The sequence below is a fragment of the Heterocephalus glaber genome, unplaced genomic scaffold (genome assembly GCF_053883595.1).
Source record: "Heterocephalus glaber isolate CG9 unplaced genomic scaffold, H.glaber_assembly_v1.0 deba00001442, whole genome shotgun sequence".
In the NCBI taxonomy this organism is placed as follows: domain Eukaryota; kingdom Metazoa; phylum Chordata; class Mammalia; order Rodentia; family Bathyergidae; genus Heterocephalus; species Heterocephalus glaber.
In genome coordinates, this window is record NW_028258296.1 from 38,161,328 (window position 1) to 38,185,382 (window position 24,055).

The window sequence follows — 24,055 nt, forward strand, 5'->3', positions numbered from 1 at the left end:
ATCACTTACCGGGTTACCCTTGGGGCCATCATCACCCGGTGGCCCCTTAAGACCAGGAGGTCCAGCAGCACCAGGTGAGCCAGCTTCTCCTTTCTCTCCTCTTTCTCCTTTGGGACCCTATAAAAGGAAAAAATCAAGTTACTTTACTAGCATTAAATAAGAGCTTTTTAACCTTGGCACACAATTCTTTGCTATGTTTGTCCTGTGGGTTGTAAAACGCTTAACAGTATCTATTGCCTTTACTAACTAAACGCCAGCAGCCACCACGCCTCCATCTCTGATCACCCAAAATGTCTCCAGATATTGCCAAATGTTTCCTGTGCCAGGCTTAATGAGGAGGCACAACTTCATACTTGGTTTAAACTAACCTGTGATAGACTAGTGCAATTCTGGTACAATTTAAAAATGTTTATTAGATGCAGCAAAGGTTATTTCATCTCTTTTATGTAAAATGCATCAAAGTCAGTGAACAGCTTATACTTTTAATGGTTTTGCTTATGCAAATATGATGATTTTTTTCAATTTGTGTGTGAATCTAAATACGTAAAGGGTATGAAGTTATTAAACAATAAGGCTTTGCATTTATGATTACTTTTAAAGGGTTAGAAAGTGAAAGTGACAAAGTGAGTCATAGTTAGGAATTAAGTTACATGTTTAAAATGCTTTAAAAGAAACTCCTGAACCTATGCCCTATGGTGACAATAAGACAGCACTTACACCTGTGCCTGCTTCACCAGGGGGCCCTGGGTTCCCTGCTTCTCCAGGTTCACCCTATAAAAAAATCAAATGAGGTTTAAAACAGAAGCATTTTCCATATTTAAAACTCTCTTCAGTTATGACTATATCATTGTAGACCATCCCTAAATTATTATTTTGTGTATAAAGCATCAAAAGTTGGATAAAAGAAAGGAGCTTTCTGTATTTCTGACTTAAATATTTGTATTAATCAGGTGGGAAGTGAGAACTAGATACACTAGATGCTACAGCTTTCCTAAGTAACAGCCACATTAATTCAGGTTACCACCAACCATCGTAACAGACAACTGCATGTTTCCTAATAAAATATGGAATGCAGATATTATAGCCTCAATATTCATATTATAACCAGGTTTATTGATTAAATATTTCAAATTATTTTTACTGAAATATAAATTCACCTTCTCTTTATTACATCAACAAATAATTGGGTAATATGCTGATGATATTAGAGAATACATTTAGTAGAGATCTAAAGAAAACAGGAAAAGATTATAATTGTGAAATATAGAAGGCACTTGGACACTAACAATTGCTCTATTTGAGTACAAACATGTCATAATTTTGATAGTTTTTATGATCTCTTTGTTTAGAAGGTGATGGCTATTCTCTACTCTAGCAAACTAATAAATCTCGTAGACTAGAAGCTAAAATCTATGGCTAACGTCTCATACTTAGAAATATACAAAATATAACAGTGTGTTCAAGTTACCATTAAAGTGAGGTAATACAGTACATAAATGTACTGTGTTTAAATAATCGATGTTATTGATTTGAAATGGGAATTGTTGTAAATTGAAAAAATAATATGAAGCTTATGCATCCTTTAATTTTTAATACAGATATTTCCAGTATCTCTGGCAGAAGCTCACTCCTTCTGAATTGGCTTGAAATATATCATGTTAAATATTATCATATTTCCAGAGAAGAAACTTTTATGTTTATTATTCCCTATTCCCTGAGAACTTGTATATATTTTAACTTCTTCAATTATATGCATAATGGTGGAAGACATAAAGTACTTTCCAGAAATTTATTAGCAGAATAATAGTGTGAAAAACTTCCTCTCTGAGGATGAATGGTAAAAATTTCTAGTATTTTGTGTAAATCTCACAAGTGAAATATTCCACTTACATTATTCATGAACAAAAATCACCTATCTCAGGATGATAGAATGATATATAAGTAGTGTTTTTTGAACTGTTATTTATGTCTTTGAAATGAAACAAGTAGTTTGTCACTCAAATGAACTGTAACGTGTCCATCTTAAATATTTTATATGAATACATACATATTATTATTTTAATAATATAGAACAATATTGGTAATGTTAAAATATTTTGTTATGTATTAACCAGGGGAATATTGTAGAAAATTGGAACTACAGGAAAAAAGAACTATCGTCTTTTTTTTTTTTTTTTGGTACCAGGGATCGAACTTGGGACCTTCTGCTTGCGAGGCAGGCGGTGGAACCACTGAGCTAAATCCCCGGCCCAAACTATAGTCTTTTTAATGAGGCTTTATATGGTTTTTCTCTTCGCTTTTCAAACTTGTCAATTATAAATTTAAACTAACAAAGATTCTGAAAATATTCTTCCAATTTTTAAATGGTAAAACATTTAAAGAAGAATGTTTTTACTACAAAAATGGTTACTTGTTTTGAGGAAATTTTTGAAGTTCAGATATAACTAGAGCAAATATTCATTATATGAAAAATAAATGTATTTACACAAACTGCAGTGTGACTAAGGCTATTACATTCTTCTATTCAGTCAGATTTGAAGCTGATGTCAGAATATTGTAATCTATAGCAAATTATATTACCCTAGATTCTAAGAAAAGATCAGAATTTTGTTTCTAGCCTGCTCTTTGTTACATAGGAAAGTTAAGAAAATAAAAGAAAACTGAAAACTCCTTGTTTTGTAATTTAACTAATTTCAAATTGGGCATGATGAAAAGGAAAAAGGTAAGTTATCGATCTGATTGAATCATTCTCACAAGCCCCATGTCTCACTCCAGAGGCTTTACACTAAATGGAAACAATGTGTGACTTCCTTAAAACAAACATCTGGCACCAGGGTCTATTTTCAAGAGCTTTTCAGAAAAAACAGCAAGAACGAAGCAAAGAAGTGCTTAAAATTATTCCCTCTGCATTCTAAATCTTCAGGAAACAAGACAAGCTGAAACAGGTAATAAATCTGAAGGCTAACTTTCTCAGTTTTCTAGACAGCATTAGAGCCTAAAGAGATGCGATAAAAGGAAAAGGAAAATGTGTAAGGTTGGTATCCTTTACAGGCCAGTGCTGTCTCCTACTGTTCTTTTTAGGATAAATGAATCCAATGATAAATGTTTTTTCAAACGCAATCCAACCACCAGATCAATTTACACACAAAACTTTCAATTAAAAAAATATAAAAAACATCCAAACAAATAACATTGTTTTTTCATTAAAACTATAATAATTTTTAAAATGTTTTCCAATTTAGCTCGATGTGGTAGCACACGCCTGTCATTCCAGTACTCCAGGAAACTGAGCAAAGAGGACTACAAGTTTTAGTCCATCCTGGGCAATTTAGCAAATAAAAAATGGGCTATATAAAAACAAATATTAAACAACGGGCTGGAGATTCTGGGAATGTAGCTCAGTGCAAAGGCCTTGGGTTTGTTCCCCAGTACTACAAAAGAAACACAGTAGAGAAAGAGAGAGAGAGGAGAGGAGAGGAGAGGAGGGGAGGGGAGGGGAGGAGAGAGGAAGAAGGAGAATTTACTGTAATTTAGTAAGTAATGAACTATTTTTTTTTTTTGGTACTGGGGATCGAACTCGGGACCTTGCGCTTGCGAGGCAGGCGCCAGAACCACTGAGCTAAATCCCCGGCCCAGGAATGAACTATTTTGATAGTTAATCATATAGAGGTAATCGTAATATAGATACAAGAATGTGAGTGCTTTGCAGAAGTAAATATTAAAATAACATTTTAATTTCATTACAGTTTATATTGGGAGGAGTTAAATCCTTTAATTAAAATAAATGAATTTGAAAACTAGTTAAAATATGTGAAAAAGGCTTGATATCAAGAAGGGAATCACTTTTAAAGTATGGGATAAATTTGCACCACTGATACTTTTTAATAAATAGCAAATTCAGAAAACTTACATTTTTTCACTGAAAACTATTTTACAGTATGAAATTTAATTCTTTCAAAAATAGTAAGTAAATTATTTTTTAAAATCAAGAAAACATGTTAATTTTCTTGCAATTTCTACTACTAAGTGAGCATAAATGCAGACATTAAGAAAGAACTGACTGATTTTGACATTTTTATAAAACAAAGAGCACGTATTTGGATGAAATCATGTTCACCAGAAAAGCTATTTTGAGCCCAGATATTATGGCATATGTCAATTATTTTGAAAAATGTCCAAGACAGGTCATAGTATTAGCAATGAAAATACAACCCAATGTATTACAAGTTCAATGATTAATTCTTTTGTTTTGTGAAGGATTCTATTTCTCATTTAAGTTAGTTATACTGAACAATCTCTTCTTTTTTCAGTAGTAAATACAGATATTTTACTTTCATCCCACATTCATGATTGTAGTACATTCTGGTGGAGTCACCTAACAAAAATCTTTGATGAAATTACTAAAATTCTTCCTCTTCTGAAGTGTTGTGAGGATTGAAACCCAAGGCACCCTACCACTAAACCACACCCTCAGTCCTTGTAAGTTTTTATTTTAAGATAGGTCTTTCCCAGATGGCCTTGATTGATTATCCTTCTGCCTCAGACTTCTACGTAGTTAGGATTAGAGGTGTACGACTACTCTCAGCTCCATGATTAAAATTTCTTAAGATTCCATTTTCCAGTTTACGAAAATGGATAATGATATCAAAAACATGCAGCTGTTAAAGAAAGTAGTTTATGCACATCATTCATTCAATATCTTGCAATCAAAAGTATGATATCTCAAATATTATTTTAACTTTAATTTGTGTAACTACTAAATGAGAGGTGAGTCACATAACTAGATAAAAAAACTTAGAAAATGCTAATACTAGAAGCATTTAAAATATTAGGAACATTGTCAGAAAACATTAATTTCTATGTTCTCAAATTTCATATCACTAATTTCCTTACCTTTTCTCCAACACCACCAACTGATCCAATAGATCCTGGGGGTCCTTGTGGTCCCTGGAATTTAGAAAAAGTAATACAGTTGTCCTTTTCTTAGAACAAAATAGAAAGTTAATAAACATACATCTAGTTTCATCTAAAAGAGGGAGAATATATGTAAGAAATTTCTGAATAATTACAGGGTTGTGATAAAATGATGACTTTTATTGAGTCATTAAATTCACTCATCCAAATAATTTACTATATCACATTAACTTTCAAACATCAGAATTTAAAGATAAAGGAGGAGATTTTCCAGTTTTCTTCATGCCAGTTAATCCTTGGATCATGATTTCAAATCTCTCTTGCCATGGAATAGTTAGGTCAGTTTTGCAAGGTGATTTTGTAGTGGATCAAAATTATGACTCCATTAAATAATTACATAATCCATACGAAAAACACCACTTATAAAAATTGTTTTTGCCTTATATTACTTAATGCGAATTAAAACTCCAGAGTTCTTTTAGGTCAATAGCTTCTACTCTATATGGTTCTGGGCTTCTAGAATTAGAAGCAGGCATAGAAGAGCAATAAAAAATCAGCCATAAGAATGAAGAGATCACATATTTTGATCACACAAAATACAAAATACAAAGTCAGAACTAGATCCCCAGAACCTAGAAATCCACTCATCACAATAAGATAAATGTGACACTACTTTTCCAAATCCTACAATATTGGACCAATTTCCAAGCTTGGAAAATACTCTTTTTATACAACTGAGAGGAAACATTTTTCATGCTGAAATGTGTACTTGTTCACATATTGCTTTCACATATTTTTTTAAATTTTTTTAATTTTTTTGGTACCGGGGATCGAACTCGGGTCCTTGGGCTTGTGAAGCAGGCGGCGGAAACACTGAGCTAAATCCCTGGCCCAACTTTCACATATTTTATAGACTGAAAATACAAAAGGTAAAGCTTATAAGAAACAGCTTTTACATAGGTACACAGATAAGTAGTGTTTAGAGTTTAGATCTACACTAGCACAAAGCCAATTACATACCACCTCATCATGCCATTTTTAGAGATGAAGCTAAAGTTTCAAAGAAATCAAATATTTATTGAAAATTATCACATGTATGATAAATCTAGGTATCAGAACAATCTGGTTTATCATAATGCAAATAATCCAGATAATATTTCTCATTCACCAATAAATATATTTTGAATGTGAAATATATTTTGAATGTGTCTATTTTATCTTCATGGTGACTTATTCCCTACAAAGTCCTTTTCATGTATAATTACGGGGAGTGAATAGCTGATCCTTCAGTTGTTATCCACTTCTAAGACAGAAAAATGGTGTAATTATCTCCATTATATCTCAGAATATATCTGCTATGAAACAACACCAGTACTTAAATTTTAACTTCAAAGTAATTAGCATATATTTCACAATTCTTACATCAGCTCCATTGGGACCTTGAGGACCTCTTGGGCCAGGAGGACCAGGTGGACCCTGTAAAATAAATAATAAAGTTTAAAAGGGTAAAACTCAAATGCATTTCCAAAATTTGTCTTTTTAAGAAAACTAAAAAAAAAAAAGCCTGTGAAGTCATAGTCAGTGAAGCATATAAGGGTGATACGTTTTTCTTAAAGAATACAACATCATGTTATCCAATGCCCCTTTTCACATAGCTATGAGGAAATCAGTACTTCAGAAATAAAACAACTTGACAAGGAAGCCTATGGCTACTGTCTAGGATAAGGTCTAGGATGAAACAACTAACAATATTTTGTAACAGAATATAATAAATTATAAAGAGAACAAAACGTAGGAACAAAAAATGTACTTTGCTAGATGTAGAATTAATTAATTCAATAAAAGCACTATGTGCTCTATTTATTTGTTATTTGGTTTTATGCAGTGTGTGTGTGTGTGTGTGTGTGCGTGTGTGCGTGTGTGCGTGTGTGAGTGAATTCTTCAGTTCTACATACTAGAAATGGAAATAAGAGTAGCTATTTAATTGTATTCCCAAAACAAAGTTTCTCTTTCCTGAGTGTGCATTTAAATTACCTCAGGGCACTTTTTATACACTACTGATGGCTATAACTCCTTACCTCAAAGCTGTGTTTAAAATAGTGACTAGTAGCCTGTAGTGACTACTACATTATTAGTAGTATTTTTTAAAAGGTCTCATTTTATTTTGATGCCATGCTTGAAAAGCTTTTCTAGTTTTACTTATTACCATAAAATCAAGGAGAATGTATCAACGATATGTAACAATGATTCATAGAACCAGAGCAACCCTATCAAAAAAGTAACTAGCTATGCATCTGATACTGTTTGGAAGGATTCATTAGTTATTTGAATTGACAGTACTTATTATGCATTCCATACAGTTAGGTTTAGCAAATATGAAATGTATTTCAAATAGTATAATATAGGTATGATCATTATAAAATATAATATACAAGTGTAAAAATATCAAATGAAACTAAAATTTGGGGGCAATGGAGAAAGGAAACCACAAGTAAGAGATGTGTTCATTACATTTTACTATAGATTTCCATTACTTTGGTAAATTATTTTTATGCAATGTTTAATAAGTAAATAAATGCACTTCAGATTGTACATGAAGTCTTAGAGTAGAAAAGCAGGCTTAATAAATACAAGTAATCTCAATTCATTGCATTCTGTACAAAATAATTCTTTATTAAATTTACATTTTGTTTCAAGATACATGAAATATTTTATTCTCTATAAATATTTGCAACTTATAGAAATCCTGTGAGCATATAACATGTTATTTACTTGTTCCACATCAAAGTCCAGAAAAAACTAAGAAATAACTAATATGTGAAAATTCATGATACTCAATAATATATGGAGGATACTAAAAACAATATATGAACCAATGAATATCAGATATGCATATATCATTATGTTGAAGCAAACAAAAGAAAGGATAGATATTCAAAAAATGTATTAACAATGTTTAATGATTTGCATATGGTGATTGCGTGGCAAAAAAAAAAAAAAAACAGGTCAATACAGCAAGTACTATAAGCTTAAGACTGGACTGATCCTATTAGTAAATTCTAATCAAGACATGAAAGGTGTGGAAATATACAATATCCATCAACTTACCATGGGGCCAACATCTCCATTTTCTCCTTTTTCACCAGGTGGGCCTGGTAAGCCCTAAAACAACAGAGTAGAAAAATAAAAGCCACTTATGTATTTAAAACCATATGTTGGTGAATTTCTAAGGAAAGTTAAGTAAATACATGGAAACTAATATTTAGAGACTCACATTTGCTGAAATACTTATATTTTAAGTGATGTACAAATGTGATGAAATCTTACATCCACATTCACAAGTAAACTTTATTTTATGTATAATATTAAGCCATTTAATTTTTATTACAATAACTAAATACACAATTTGATCTTGGAATTTATGACATAACATATTTCTTCTTGTTCTTGTTTTTTAATGTTTGTACTGCAGAATTTCAGATTACATCTAAGAAATACAAATACAAATAATGCTCAAGATCTCACCACCTGATATTTTAGTAAAATTATTGACATTTTAGTGCTGAACTGCAGAGGCTAGGAGTTATGTGATTATGACCAACACTAAATACAATTTATTTATTACCCTTATGCACGCATGCGCAAAGTAGCTGAAACATGAATTTCAAAGAGCAGTATTTACCTTTTTGCATAGATAATGACCTTTGAGACTTTTATTCTATTTTACCTTAACTTGCTCAATTTCCTTTTTTAAATGCAGAAAATAACCCACTAAAATGTTTTTTATGACCTACTAATTCCACATAATTTTCAGTGAGGAGATTGTTTTACTGAATGTATTTCCAAAGTTTTAAGTGTACAGTATATTCATTTTCATGAGAAAACCCTAATTACTACTTTATAATGGATAGTACACACCAGGATTTTTTTTATTGTTTGTTCAAATGCCAGTACTAAGGTGTTTAAGAAAAGAGATGGCTATTGTGCTTCCCAAACTGTTTCCCTGCTCTGAGACCCACTTCCAGACCTCCAAATGAAGTTCTTGGAAAGAACTATCCAAGTAATGTTTTCTACATCTCAGTCTGCCCCAAAATTACCAGAAGGCGATTACTGAAGTTTTAGATTCCCATGCCCTCAACTTCAGAGATTTTATTTCATTTATAATGCACAGAAACTTAAAATACTTAAATATAAATGCAGAGTTTAACGGATGACATAAATATTTCACTTTAGGACCATTTTCTTAAGTTGTAGGTATTGCAAATTAAATGTAAAATTTGAGGAAACACTACATACCATAACAGTCACATCCCTTTTCTTTTGTTCAATTTTCTACATATTTTAGTATAGAATCCCTAAGTTGGATGATACATTAATGTGCGGACACATTTTCAGAAAAATTAATGATACTTGATAAAAAACATTTGAAGTTTCACTATATAAACAAAATACTCATTATGCCCAATTACTTACATAGAAGAGAGAACAGACCCTTTGTTTTACCTCCACCAAGACAAGTTAGAGTGAGGAGCAATGACCATGTAAACAGTGTGGAGAACACCTTACCTGAAGACCTATGGGACCAGGAGGTCCAGGGAAACCTCTTGAGCCTTCATCTCCTTTTTGTCCAAACATGCCCTGCTGTCCTCTGGGGCCTGGCTCACCATCACCCCCCTAAAGAACAGTAAGGGAAATTACCACACATTGGAAAAACCATCCTGACATACTATAGAAGTATATTGTCCTCCATAACTCATTAAAAGCTAATTTATTTGAGAATAACCAAATAAAATGTAGACAAAATTCCCATTATTTGTTGCAAATATACTTGTTTGTCTTCCTAAAATTCTTTGTTTCCAGAGTATGGTTGACTGATTTGATTGAGCACACTAAATAAAGTAATAACTGTGTAATGAAAATAACCTTCAAAATTTATTGCATATTGAGTACTTATAACTAGTTATTCTCTTTGCAAACCAAGACATACTGCTTTTTGTTTATCAGGATCAGCTAGTTTAGCTACATTAATTTAAATGTGATTCAACATCAAGCATAGAAAAAAGGTACTGCCACAAAAAATTCACTGGTTATGTGACAAATTCATAAATATAATCAGGAAGTTGTAAAGATTTAGATTTGGTGAACAAAGTAGAGTACTTACAGCAATTCCAGGGGCACCAACTGGTCCTTGGAGACCCGGGGGGCCAGGAGGACCCTACAGAGAGGTAAAAATCAATCATTTTGAAATCCAGAAAAACTTCAATTACATATAGCAAAACCTTTGGCTGATTACAAATTTATAAAAAGAAAACCTTATTTCAGAGTCATTTGTACTCAGGTCAACTGTTAATTATTTTACAACTTGGAAACTCATACTTTCATAACTAGAGTCAATTTTAAACTGACATTTATTGAAAAGAAGTAGCACTTTCAATGTTGTAAATTTCTTAAAATGGAATTGTATGCTAATCTAAATCAAGTTGAAGATTCACATTCGAAAAATTTTAAAACATGAGATTTCTTTCATGAGATATGTATGAGTCAGAAGCAACACATAAAATTATTTTCCTGCTTACTAACTTCTAATGAACATCTGGATTCTGAGGATTCTATAAGGATGAAATGTAATGATATATGAAATTTAAAAATGCTTCCCATACACACATGCCAATTTAGTAGTACATTAAACATAATCAAATACTTATTGTGAACAATAGATCTCAAAAGTCACTATGAATCTTATATGCACAGGTACTTTTTAACTAATTTATTTTCTTATTTAATAACCGGTCAGACTGCATAAAAGTTTCAGGCATTAAAAAAATAAAAGTTATTGGATTCTATTGTTCTTTATCACAGTATTGGCTTTTAGGGGAAATTGTCTCAAGCAAAGAGTGAAAATGTTTTCCAAGGATACTTCAGAACCTTTCATGTTTCTGGAAGCTCAAAACTGTTCTCATAAAACCCTATGACATTAGTTTTCTTTTATTATATATAGAAATTTTGCAGTCATGACACAAAAGAAATAGCGGATGAAATTGCTGGTGGCTTAGCAGACATCATGTCAATAGATAAAACTCTATAGCACTCATATAACTTTCATCAACATATACTCTTACCCATCACAAAGATGGTTATGTTCTTGATGAGGCACTGAAAGTTCTTAGTTTTATCAAATATTGACTGTGTACGAGTCTTTTGCTATTGGTGTGACCACATTTAAAGACACAAAGTTCTTTTATACTGTACTTAAATGCAATGTCTATCACATAAGACATTTAGACTACAGTTTAAGTTGCAATCTGAACTAGTAAATTTACAGGAAATACTATTTTCACTTGAAAGCGAGACTGATCATAAAACTTATTATTTAGAATTGGGAATATGACAGGAATATATTCAAAATATGGCAAGGCTTTGTTTCTGTTTTTCCCTTTTCTCGTATTTATTCATTTTCCTTCTTTTTCCCTACCCCTCCCGCTTCCCCTTCCCTTTTGTAAATAGAGAGAGGTGGGGGGGTTGAAGGAAGGGCAGGGGAATGGGAAAAAATAAGAACCAAGATATATCATGTAAAGGTACAAATTCCCACAGATGAATGTTGTCATAGTGTATACCTAAAATGTACCAATAAAATTAATGAATAAAAAAAGAAAAGAAAACATAGCAAGGCTCTGACTTCAAGGAAAACAACTATTTATTATCAATGATAAAATTTAAACGTCAAAGTATATTAGAATTTTTGAAATCTTTTATCTCTCACTGTGGGCCTCATAGCTACCCTTTCTGAAAATATTTTAATAAAATAACACAAAGAGCTCGCTAGTTTGGTATCAGAATCCCTATTAAAGTTGATCCTTAAGAAAAAATCAGCATTTATGAAATTTATATGTGGAATTAAAGAATATCCAAACTTAACTGAGATTTTTTTAATGTTTCCCTCTTTTCCAAATATATATTTGTGTGAACTTGGATTTCAAACAAAACAACATGTCCTTACAGACTTAACTGAGAAACAGATTTAAGACTATAGCTTCTTCTATTACGGCAAGCACAGATAATACATGCTAGTCCTTGTACTGTATATATTTGCTTGAGGGAAAATATAGGTATTATTCATTAAATATGTTTGTTATTAATTTTAAATAAATCAATACAAGAATATTTAAACTTTTCTTATGGTAAATCATAGTATAAAAACCCACAGAGAAAAAAAGCATCTTGATGTCTTAAGAAATATATGGAGTGTAAAAGACAAAACTGTTTGAAAATGAATAGCTTAAATATTAATCACACGGTCATATTTAATTAGCTTTTAAGGAAGAAAAAACTTTTTCAAACATACCTTTTGTTAAATGCATACAGTATTTTAATTAGATAATAGTGTATGTACTTTACTGCAATTATCTCCCAGTTGTTTTTGTTTTGATTCTAGATTTTTCTTCTTAGGTATAAACATTCATCTCATAGGATTTTGCAAGTCAATTCTAATAAAACCTCTTTTCAAAGTTGTGTGTTAAGGTATTCAGTAATTTCAACTAAGAAGGCAACAGAGTAACAGTTGAGCCAAGGACAGAACTGGATTTGTCTATTAACAATAACTACTAGGGCTGATACATACATTTCTATACTGGGTCAAAAATATACAAATGGACATTACTTTATCAATTTGAATTTCTATTAGAAAGCAAATATGTAAACACTTAAAGAAAAATGGAAATAATTTAGGAAGTAAATATCTATAGATATTATTTTAAGAATACAAAATAACAAAAATATTCTTCAGTACAGAAGCTATCATCACCAAATGTATTTAATCTAAGAAAGAGGAAATTTTTACAATATATTATTTGAATAGTATTTAAAATGGTAAAGATTGAAGAAAAAGTCTTAGAGGTTATAGTGAATACATCATTTTTGTGAGAAACAAATTATTTTGATAGATTCATTTGTTAACCAAAATGAGTACCATATATGAGAAAAGCCTTATTAATCTGCAGTCACATAGAATGTAGCAGTTGTATTTATTTTGATATATATATATATATACATATTTTTCTCATAATTATATGGAAAAAAGGCTATTTCTTTTGCTAAAGTGGAGATTATAAAAAAACTTGTAAATATCAGACTTTACCTATCCACATAAATATAAAAACTCAGAGATTTATACACTATTCCAAATTATACAACCACAAAAGATAATAAAATACTAATGTTATAACATTTGGCTAGTGAACCAAGTAGTACTATGAAAAAATATCCATGGAAAACAGTAAAAGGTGTTAAGTGAAGATGCAGTCTCAGTAAGTACTAATCAACTCACATTTTCTCCTTTGTCACCCTTGCTGCCTTTTTGTCCTGGTTCACCAATTTCACCCTGAATTTGAAAGATTTAAGTTAATCTCTGTCATATATGCCATTGCACTGTCATCATTATCATTTAATGTAATCACATGCTAGTGTTTAATAACACAGTTTAAAGTGTAGAATCCTGGGCTCTCTCTGCTCTCGACTTTCTGATATTGACTAATACACAGACAAACCAAGTTAGTTTAATATTGAGGCATATTGAAACTATACAATTTAAATTATTTATTTTGTCTCAGATACCATCATTATAAACTAATAATGAAAGTACATTGATTTACAGGCAAATAATCACACATTAATCAAAAAGTACTTTTCTTAGTTTTCCAAATATTAGTATGGTATATTATCATAGCTCTGATTCACAAATGTTCTATTGCATTTTGTAATAATATTAAAAATATATGTAATTCAAATATTTAGCATGACCTTACAGAATAAAAAGCTTAGTGTTGTATATTTTGGAAAAAGGGAGTAGGGCAAGTGAGTAACTCAATCGTACTGTGCAATATCCAAGACACAAGGGCTAAACATGTACAAGTAATTATTTTTATTTTATATGCATTTCAGAAAAAAATAAATGCTCTGGTTATAATTATTTTCTTATTCCATTTTTTCTTTTTGTAATCTGTATACCATTTAATGTAGGACAAATTAATCTTCAAACTCTAAAACAAAACTTTTGAGCACATGGAAGGTGCAATAAAATTTGAAAAAGGTAATCTTTCAACTGAAGTCTAAAGCTGAGAAATGCTAATTACAGAATGCTTGAGAAAAAAAAATCAAGCTCCTTCACAAACTGTACTAACACAAATAATGAGCACCAACCTTGTCTCCATCTTCCCCAGGAGAGCCAGCAGGACCAGCTGGCCCCGGGAGACCCACAGGACCTTGAACTCCATCTCTCCCTGCAGGGCCTTGGGGACCTTTTTCTCCCTGCATTGAAAATTCAGCAGATCGATAATTTGCTTTAAAAAACAGTGAATTAGCTATTCACTGCAATATTTAAATATAACTACAACTACATGTATAGCTAAATAAACTAGCTCCTATTTTTGACAAAAATAAATTGTTTAATAATTCTAAGGGAGAAAAACTTCCAGCTATCAGATGGTACCAGAACAGATCTCTACATTCTTTCATCACTAAGAGCACTGTCCTTTTCAATCATTTATGACTCTGCCTATGGCCCACAAAACTTATTAGGAGTCAGCTGAGAATTTTTCTTTCAAACACATACTTTCTAAGCAAGACTTGGCACAGTAGAACGCTGGTGTCTGAGAATCTCGCCGAGCCTATCCTCCTCCTCCTCCTCCTCCTCCTCCTCCTCCTCCTCCTCCTCCTCCTCCTCCTCCTCCTCCTCCTCCTCCTCCTCCTCCTCCTCTTCCTCAGCGCCACTGGAATCACCATGCAGTGGCCATGAGGCTTAGAAAATCATAAAATCCACTTGCTTTTGTGTCCAACTTTACATGTCTTCCATGTAACACTTTCCTATTTTTAACAAAAGCTGGATTTTGATATTTTAATTCCCTGTTGCTTTTCATGATTGAAAATTTGTTTTTTTGATTCTGCCAATAGCCATTATTTCCTTGTTTATAAATTAATCTATATTATATTATGTGATTTTAAATAATACAGACTTGAAATGAAGACAACTTCTATATCCTGTAAATCAGGGGTCCCCAACAGAGGGATCTGTCTATGGCCTATTAGGAACCAATCTGCAGAGCAGGAGAGGAGGAGCAGGCATGCAAGCAAAGTTCCATCTGTATTTACCACTGATCCTCATGCCTGGCTCTACCACCTGATCATCTCCTCCTGTCAGATCGGCAGTGGTGTTCCAGTCTCACAGGAGCATGGAGCCTGCTGTAAACTGCGCACGGGAGGAACCTGGGTTGCATGCTCCTTAGAATCATCCTGAAACCATACCCCACTCCTGGTCTGTGGAAAAATTACTTTCCACAAAACCAATCCCAGGTGCCAGACAGGTTGGGCAATGCTGCTGTAAAGTGTCTCTTCAGAGTTTAAAGCAATTTGTATTTTCAGTCAAAACTTCATTAGTTTTGAATAAAACAGCATTTTTTAGTGCATTCAGTGATTCTCTTTTTCTCTTGTTAAACCAGTTGGAAATCTACATCCTTAGGTCCTGTCTTTGCATTATCTATTTCCCTGCAGTCCCCTCACCATCCTCTGCACCTTTATACTGACTATCTTTTATCTGCTATAAGTTTTAGTACCTCTTTGTTTTTGTCTGTTTCTTTTTGTATGCCAGGGACTGAACCCACAGCTAGGACATGCTAGACAAGGGCTCTAAAAATCAACTACAATCCTATACCTACTAGTTATCACTTGAATGTACTTTCTTTATTTTATTTCTCTCACTGATAACTTTTTTCAAAATACTAGTGTCCTTGGTGTGAACTATTAAAATTACTTGCTATCTTTCCCCACATTGATTAAGCTTAATGTGACCTACCATGAACTATCTCCTACTACCTTATCAACTACTTCTACTTAATCAATTAATGACAATAAAAATAAAATATCTACAAAATAAAGTTAATTTGTTGACAACTTCATTAATTGTCCAAAGTCCATATGATTTTGTTTTTGAAAATATGACACAGTCATTATATAAAACACACTCTTGATGTCACCCTGCTGTCTTTATCAATAAAATGTTGTGATATTTCAAGCATATCAAAATTCATAAAATGTGGCATGTTCTTCATGTGAACTTGGCTACTTGAAACACAAAAGGCAACTCATATATCCCCACATAGTTTGGATTTTTTTGCTAGCCTTGACTCAAAAAGTCAATTCCTTAGTACAAGGTTATCTGGAAATTAAATTTCTCCTCATCTGCTGTCATGTTAGTATGCAACAACCACTTGCCATCTATTTCTTCTGATCTTAATAGGTGCAGAGATGGGAAAGATCTTTCAAATGATGCACAGTTTTATCATTTATAACTTTCTATGATGGCATAATTTCCTCTCATGCATCCTTTGGACAACAACCTATACAACGAATAGAAATATCCATATTTCCTTAGACAGTCATCTTCATTTCACCCCTTCTACCTCTCCATTTACATACAACACAAAATCTTGCCATAGAAGATTGATAGTTAATTTCACATCCTCATGTCCTTTTTTTACTTGGTCTAGTCTCATATTTAACCTACACCTATACCTTTAAATATTATCACAATTCACAAAATGCATTCCTCTCTACTCAATCGCTTACCCATGTATGTATTTTGGGGTTATCATTTCATCCTTCTTTATGACAGCTCTGGGTCATACATTGATGATGATGATAAAAATGACTACTGAAAAGCCACAAGTGCTTTAGAAGTATAATTCCATCTAATCTTCACAAAGCACTATGATTATCCTCTTTTTGGAGATGAGGAAACAGTTTCGATGTTAAGAAATTTAAACAAAATTAGGAACTAAATAAAAAATAAGCTGAGTCCAAATCCAATTTTAATTGTCTTTAAATTAATAACCTTAACCTTCTTTAACTTCTTCACTTTTCACTTATTCTTTTCATACTACTGATATAGTAGTAAATATATGTTCAGTACATTAATAATAAGAGACAATGCATTCAGGACTTCCATCTACTGCCCATTCTTCTTTTAGCTCCCTGGTTTACTTGAAGCAATCCACATGAATCAACCCCAACCCTTTATAGTCCACTTTTGTTTTTGAACCCCACTATGATTATCCAATGGTTATAAATGTCCAGTGGGTCAAATCCTAGTCTCTCTCTCCCTCTCTCCCTCTCTCTCTCTCTCTCTTTTCAGCTTTCAATATGATTTTTATTTTAAAACATTCGATAAAGAAATTCTTCTCCCTTGGTCTGTTTAAAGACATACCTCTGGAAATACATATACGCATAACTATATACATACACATTTTTTCTTATCACTCATAGTATCTTTTAATTTTGTTTTCTCTTATGGAATCCTTTCATAACTCACACATATTATGATTTTCCAGAATGGATCCAAACCTCTGTTCTTTCTCAACACTGCATCATATAGTAATCCAAAAGAAGGGTTCTTAACATGGCTCTTAAATAAGTATATGGAGCTTATTTTTCCTAAAATCTCTAACTCCTATGGCTTAATTTATTTATGGTTAATTCATTTTCTTTTTTGTATCTTGAGTCTAGCTTTTCCAACCATTCCTACAACCAGATCCCCAATATATAATTAATATAGCTTCCTACCTGTAACCCTTCTGTGAAGTACCTTCCTAATACCGTTTTCCTTAAGAATCATATTCCCCATCAAATTTTTTTTCAATGAAGAAAGTTGGAAGGAGTTTTAGCTCATCCTCTGGTTTTACCTCCAAGAGTTTCTAATTTGTTTTATAATTTGGGGTCGAGTTTAAGCCATAATTACTGCCATAAGTAGGGTCGTCTGGATATTTGTGACTCTCATTTTCCACTTTTTCCCCTCCAAGTAATGGGTGGGTAATAAGTGGACCAAGGGCTTGAATTCTGCATGACCCAACTCGTGTTTTTCTTCATGCAAGCCTATACCTACTGATAATTGCATATCATTTTTATAACACAAGCCAGTCAAGGGAGATGAAATTTAAAATTTATATTAGGAAGAGAAAAATGTAAAATGCTACACTTAACATTCTGGCCAACATTTCCATGAGTTTTGTTTTTTTTTTAACTATATTTTTGCATGGGTACTCTAACTCAAGACCCTTGGATTTACTTTCTCCCATTATCCTTAAACACCTCCTTAAAAATACAACATAATACTAAATCTAGTGGTTAATTTTTCTCAGTAACAATTTATAAGAACAGAAGGAACATCATGGAGCTGCTTTTGGTGGCTACCACTGAGAGGGTAGGTGAGAAAGACATTTCCTTTCACCTTCCCTTTTCATAACTTCAGCAATTATTAACAAACTCTAGGTCCAAATCCTACTTCTTCAATTGTCATCTGTCAATAAATTTTCATTTGTCTCTCCAAATAAATTTCTCAGTCATTTCCAGTACTTTTCCATTCTGATCTTTATTTCAACATTTTATGACTTCATTAAGCCAAAGCATTAATGTGCTTTGAAACACCAATTCAACATATTATCTTCACAGAATTCTTAATTTCTCTAGGATAATCTCAATTTGTATAGGAAACAGTGTAAATCTCTTTTTTCTGGTTGCATTATTTATTGAGACACAATATATGTGAGAAACAATATATGTGCCCAAGATTTCTGAATGCACTTCTATCAAAGAGACTGAATCTACATCCTTCCTGTCTCCTCCCAGTGCATACTACATTCTAAAATATAGCTCTTTAAGGAAAACTTTGTCTTTTCTCCCACCTTATATAAAGAGGTGTCATAGTCTCATACTGACATTTTAACTGTTTTGAAAAGGTAATAAATTACAAGAATTTGTTTTTTTAATTAGGAAGCTGGTAGATTTTGAATGTGTTTCCAGAAAAGTATGTTTTGGGAAAGTTAATCCCCAACACAACAGAGTTGGAATGTGGAGACTAATGTTGGTGATGAGGCTATCAAGACAGAATGAATGAGTGAATGAATGCCATTGTCATAGAAGAGGGTTCATAATTAATAGAAAACTCCATGACAATGAATGCAACTCACTTGCTACAGCAGATAAAATCATATTTTGAATTATAAAATTAAACTTCACTCTGTAAGTGTACAAAAAGATTAAACATATTTTTATATATCATGACCAGCATCTTTTACTTATATTTATTGAATTAGTTTGTGATTTTATCTTGGAGTAGGAGAAGATGTTTTTACGAAAAATGATTAAATCAAGTGCAGAAACATAAATGGTAAAATTTTGACACAGAAAGATAAATCTAGTGAGTAGGATAAAGTCCATAATCACCAAAATATAAATATTTCAAAGCCCAATGATAATAGTATGAAATAATTGGTCAGATTTTTCCCACCTCTCACTTGAGACCAAAGCCAAATGACAGAAGAGCAGCCATTTTCTCTGGGATCCATTCACAGACTATGCAAATGACTGAGACAGAAGTAGTAATACAAGAAGTGTGAAAAGTCACACTTTTCTAATATAAAGCAGCAAGATGTAGTTTTAATCAAAATTCCCAATTTTATTTTTTTAAAAGGAGCAAAATAAAAAGGTTTTTACATTAATAATATCTAGCTCCCTCACAAATATTAGGGTTTCATAAAGTGTGGAAAATGTCATCTCATTTAATTGAATTTGAAATTTTCTCTATTATAAATAGAAAAGTAAGTGTCTTCATATACCAGGCACATATGCAGAGAGAATGTAGTCAGGTAAGAAGAGCTAATATTCCTCAATAAAAAGTAATAACTTGTGTAGGTTAGCAGTTTAATATATTCTCTCCTTGATGTTACTTACAGGAGCACCTTTCTCTCCAGCTGGTCCAGGAGGTCCCTGGGGTCCTGGACGCCCTGGCAAACCAATGGGGCCAGCGCTCCCTGCTGATCCGCGTTCTCCTGGTGAGCCCTAGTACACAAGAAGGGAAATATTTTAATGATGAAAAAAAGGACAGTGACTTAACATTCACTTAATGATCAATGGAATCTTACAGTTCAGTAAAAATTGCAGAAATAACTTTTAGACAATTTTAAGATCTCCAAAAGGAATTGCTGTAACCACTATTTGGAAAACTAATTTCTAGTTCCAATACTAAGTACAAACGTTGAAGTTAGGAAAGATTGATGACATGAAAAAACACTTTAAAACTGTATATATTTAATATTGTACATATTTTTTCTTTTTTATCTGTGTTTACAATTGTGCAAAATATAAAACATGCAACCATTATATCTAACCTTTCATATAGTTTTCTTTTTGTATTATAAAGGATTTGCAGAATGCACTCCCTATACTACTATTTCTTAAAATGACTTCTGAGTTTCAATTCAAAGCTGCTAAATCAAAATTTCTAAATCCAAAAAATGACTTCAGAAATTCTTAAATATAATTACATTTAAATTCTTAAATATATTAAATTATATTTAAATTCTTAAATATATTAAATTATATTTAAATTCTTAAATTATATTTAAATTCTTATATATAATTATATGAAGTTTGATAATCAGTAACCCAGAATTGAGACTTTTCCCCAGAGAATAAGTCCTCAAATTTACTTGGAGTCCTCTAGGGATCATTGGGTCCTATTATCTACTGAGTAGATAATTCCTATCTGATTGGGTTTGCCCAATTCACCTTTAAGATGTCATATATATTATAATTTGCTTTACAAAATCTCATATAAAGTTTTTAAAAAATAAGTTTGTAGATACTGCTTTCATATCAATTATCTGTAGCAACAATTTCAAAACAATATTTAGTGCAAGAATAAGAGAAATACAAACATATATTTACCAAATTAAGCAAAGCTCAAATATAATCTATTTCTAATTGTATTTAATAAAGTATAACTGTCGTGTTTGGATTAGTTTACTAGCTGAGTGATTAAGTTACAATTTACCATATTATTTCATGATTGAATCAAATGTAGAAATAGCTTCACATCGGTTTCACTAGGAAACATTATCATTAGCATCTTTCTTTAGGAATTAACATCCTTATATAATGATATGATTTCAAAATTCTCAGAGGAAATGATTTATAAAACCTGAAAATATATTACTTTAACACTTACTGTATTTGCAAATGTAATACATCCCCCTATATTAAAAATTATTTAATTGTACAAATGTGAAGTACTGAACTTGTTATAATTTATAATTTAATTAGTTTAGGAACTAATTACTCATGACTATGAGAACAATGGTAATAATACCCATAATTTGTGTTTATAAATTAGTTCATTTTTAAAAATTTTACTCTTACAGAAATTCCTTATAAAATTCCAATAAGTTGATAGTGTAGTTGTAGCGCCTCACTTTTAAAACTGAGGAACCTGTGGTCCAAGGTTATCTATGGACAGGTTAACCCTCCTCAGAATCATGTAACTAGCTGAGGGAACCCTGACCTTAGAATCTAGTCAGCGTTTTCTCCACAAAGGCATCCACTGCTTCTCTCTGATGAGTGTATCAATAACTCCCAATGGGTATTTACTTAAAATTTCATTCAATTCAATCCACATTCAATTTTTTTTTTTTTTTTTTGGTACAGGGGATCGAACTCGGGTCCTTGTGCTTGCACAGCAGGCAGTGAAACCACTGAGCTAAATCCCTGGCCCAATCCACATTCAATTTTACTGAAATACACATTGATTACAAAGAGTTGATGCAAATTTTACCTTTTAATTTTCTGATATTTTCTTGTTAAATTTACCAACTATACAGAGTTATTTTTAATCTGGTTATATGAATACTAAAGCAATTAAAGTGAAAGGAAAGGATGTAGGTATGAGGATACAGGAGATAAAAATGACAAAGTATGATTTTTGTTGTTATTGTTCTATAAGTAATTGAACCACTGTTGTAATTTTTGTAATTTAGGGATATTTTAAACAGAGGAGAATGAAATGATTTGGAGAAACTATGCCAAAAATGTGGTTAAATAAATTGTGAAATTTGAACTTTATTTAAATAAAGACTGAGATTTTTGAAGTATGCACATGTATATAAAGACAAACCTAAAAATATTCTTCATATGTATAATAATTAATGAAGAATCCTTGAAATTACATATTTACCCATCAAGTATTCCACCTACTAAAAACAAGGACAGTTACAAGAGAATTCAATTAGTATTTTCCAAATAAAACACATCTACAATTCTCTCAATCTGTATTTTTAATCTAATAATAAAATATTTGTTTGGAGATGAGTGAATCACAAGTGGTATATCTGTGAACCAAGTGGCAGGTTTGGGGTGAATAATGCCAGAGACTAGTCCAAAATAAAAAATAATAATAGTAGAGTCTTCTAAGTGTTGTACATTCAAAAAGTGCAGCCCTAAGGGTGAAAATAACACAAATATTTGTCTGTAATTATTCGCTGGAAAAAGGAGAAAGAAAATGAGGGGAGATACATGGGAAGGGTAGAAGAACAAGACAGAACAAGTTTCCTGAAATGAGAGCAATGCAAAATATTTCAAAATAAAAAGAAATTTGTATTATAACTTAATGGATACATTATGAAAGCCATGTTGCATGAAAATAAATCATGGCTTTTACTGAAGAAAAGAATGCTAAATTGATAGTTGGACACACTTAACATTTAAAATTAATATATTTCAAATAATTATTTTCATATATCTCAAGTAGAGACAAAATGCTGATTTGAATGTATGAAAGCATGCATTGTTTATAGATATCATACACTATTTTCTCATTACAAAGCATAACTATTTTAATTTCTTCCTTGGAGCATTCATAAGATTAAATTTTCGATTACCATCTTTCTTGTGGAACCTACATTAAAATTAATAACAAAAATATATTACTTTTCTGTAGTTAAAATATTGTTCATGGTCCTTGTCACAGCTCATAAACTTTGAAACAAATGATGGAAACAAGAAGAGACTTTTTCAATGTATATTTGTGCCCTGAAGTACAATTGCAATTTCCTTTTCTGCTAGTTACTTCAAAGTTTAGGTAAGCCTTGATATTTTTAATAATAGCATGCTCTGCAGCGATTTTATTTTATTTATAAATAATGAAGCATGAAAATCTCTGATGGTCCCTACTGATTAAGTAAATGATATATAACAAATTATAAATCTTAAATATTCCCAGTCCAACTTTAAAAGAATAAACTTTATGAATCCTTTAATTTCAGCTTAACCACTGGAGAAGTTCTATCTCTGTTTTTAAATTAATGTTTAAATCCTATATTAAAGGAAGGTCTCATTTATACAGTCAACAAAAATATGAGAACCTACTTTCTTTTGACTCTGACTATGGATACAAAATGTAGTACAGCAGGTACCAGCCCTTGAGACATTTACACTGCAAATGATGCTTTTTTTCTATAAAGGGTAGGGATCTATAATGATAAAAATATTTGCATTGTTGTACAGCTAACAATAGTAAAGAAGCTTTTATAATTATCTGATAATTAAACAAGTACATCTAAATCATTTACATTTAAATATTAGTTTAAACAGATGATGATCAACTCCACAAACTTGGGATTCTGCTTGCTTAACCCAATGATCCCTGCACCTGGAATAGTTACTAGCACACAGCTGGCCCTAAATAAATACTGTATGTTGATTGGACATATAATCATTCCCTTTCCAAGCCCTGGAAACAATAGTTTTCTATAGCTTTCTGATCCTGAGCAAATTCAATAAAGAAATATTTGGTCATCAGATTTTGTGATGTTTAATGTGTTGATATATCTGAGGTATTTGAACAATGCATTTATGACTGCAATGAATATTAGATAACTATACATGAATAAGTATATATTTTAAAAATAGATATATAATCTCCAGTAATTATAGACATTATAGAAGAGAAAATTAAGATCTAGGAAGGTACATGGCATTGCTAAGGTCATATTGTTAATTAAGGAGAGCACTTTTTTCACATTGCATATTTTACCTCCCTAAAGAAATGATGAATATTTTTCATATCAAAAGTGCTTCACTGGAGAAAAAAAAAAGAAAGAAAACCAAGTGCTTCATTGGAAAGAATTTGAGGAAAAGGGGCTGAAATTATAGAGACATCATTTTCCTAAATATGTAGGTTAAGCCATAATGGACATTACTATTTAAAAGTTCTGCAAGGTTGTTTCCAGAAATTTGCCATTATAATACTTCAACAGCAGCTGTA

At 31.7% G+C, this 24,055-nt stretch overlaps 1 protein-coding gene across 7 annotated transcripts in view; it reads right to left on the reverse strand.

The window, feature by feature from the left end:
* The window catches only part of Col11a1 (collagen type XI alpha 1 chain), a 702,155-nt gene that overhangs the window by 37,388 nt on the left and 640,712 nt on the right, over positions 1–24,055 (reverse strand). For all 7 annotated transcript variants that reach the window (XM_021247828.2, XM_004869152.4, XM_021247827.2 and 4 more), the window contains 10 exons: positions 19,690–19,797; positions 14,110–14,217; positions 13,238–13,291; positions 10,076–10,129; positions 9,481–9,588; positions 8,023–8,076; positions 6,337–6,390; positions 4,894–4,947; positions 718–771; positions 10–117 (listed from right to left, as the gene is read on the reverse strand). In XM_021247828.2, the coding sequence (XP_021103487.1) occupies positions 10–117; positions 718–771; positions 4,894–4,947; positions 6,337–6,390; positions 8,023–8,076; positions 9,481–9,588; positions 10,076–10,129; positions 13,238–13,291; positions 14,110–14,217; positions 19,690–19,797 (756 nt within the window). The remainder of the gene's footprint in view (positions 1–9; positions 118–717; positions 772–4,893; positions 4,948–6,336; positions 6,391–8,022; positions 8,077–9,480; positions 9,589–10,075; positions 10,130–13,237; positions 13,292–14,109; positions 14,218–19,689; positions 19,798–24,055) is intronic.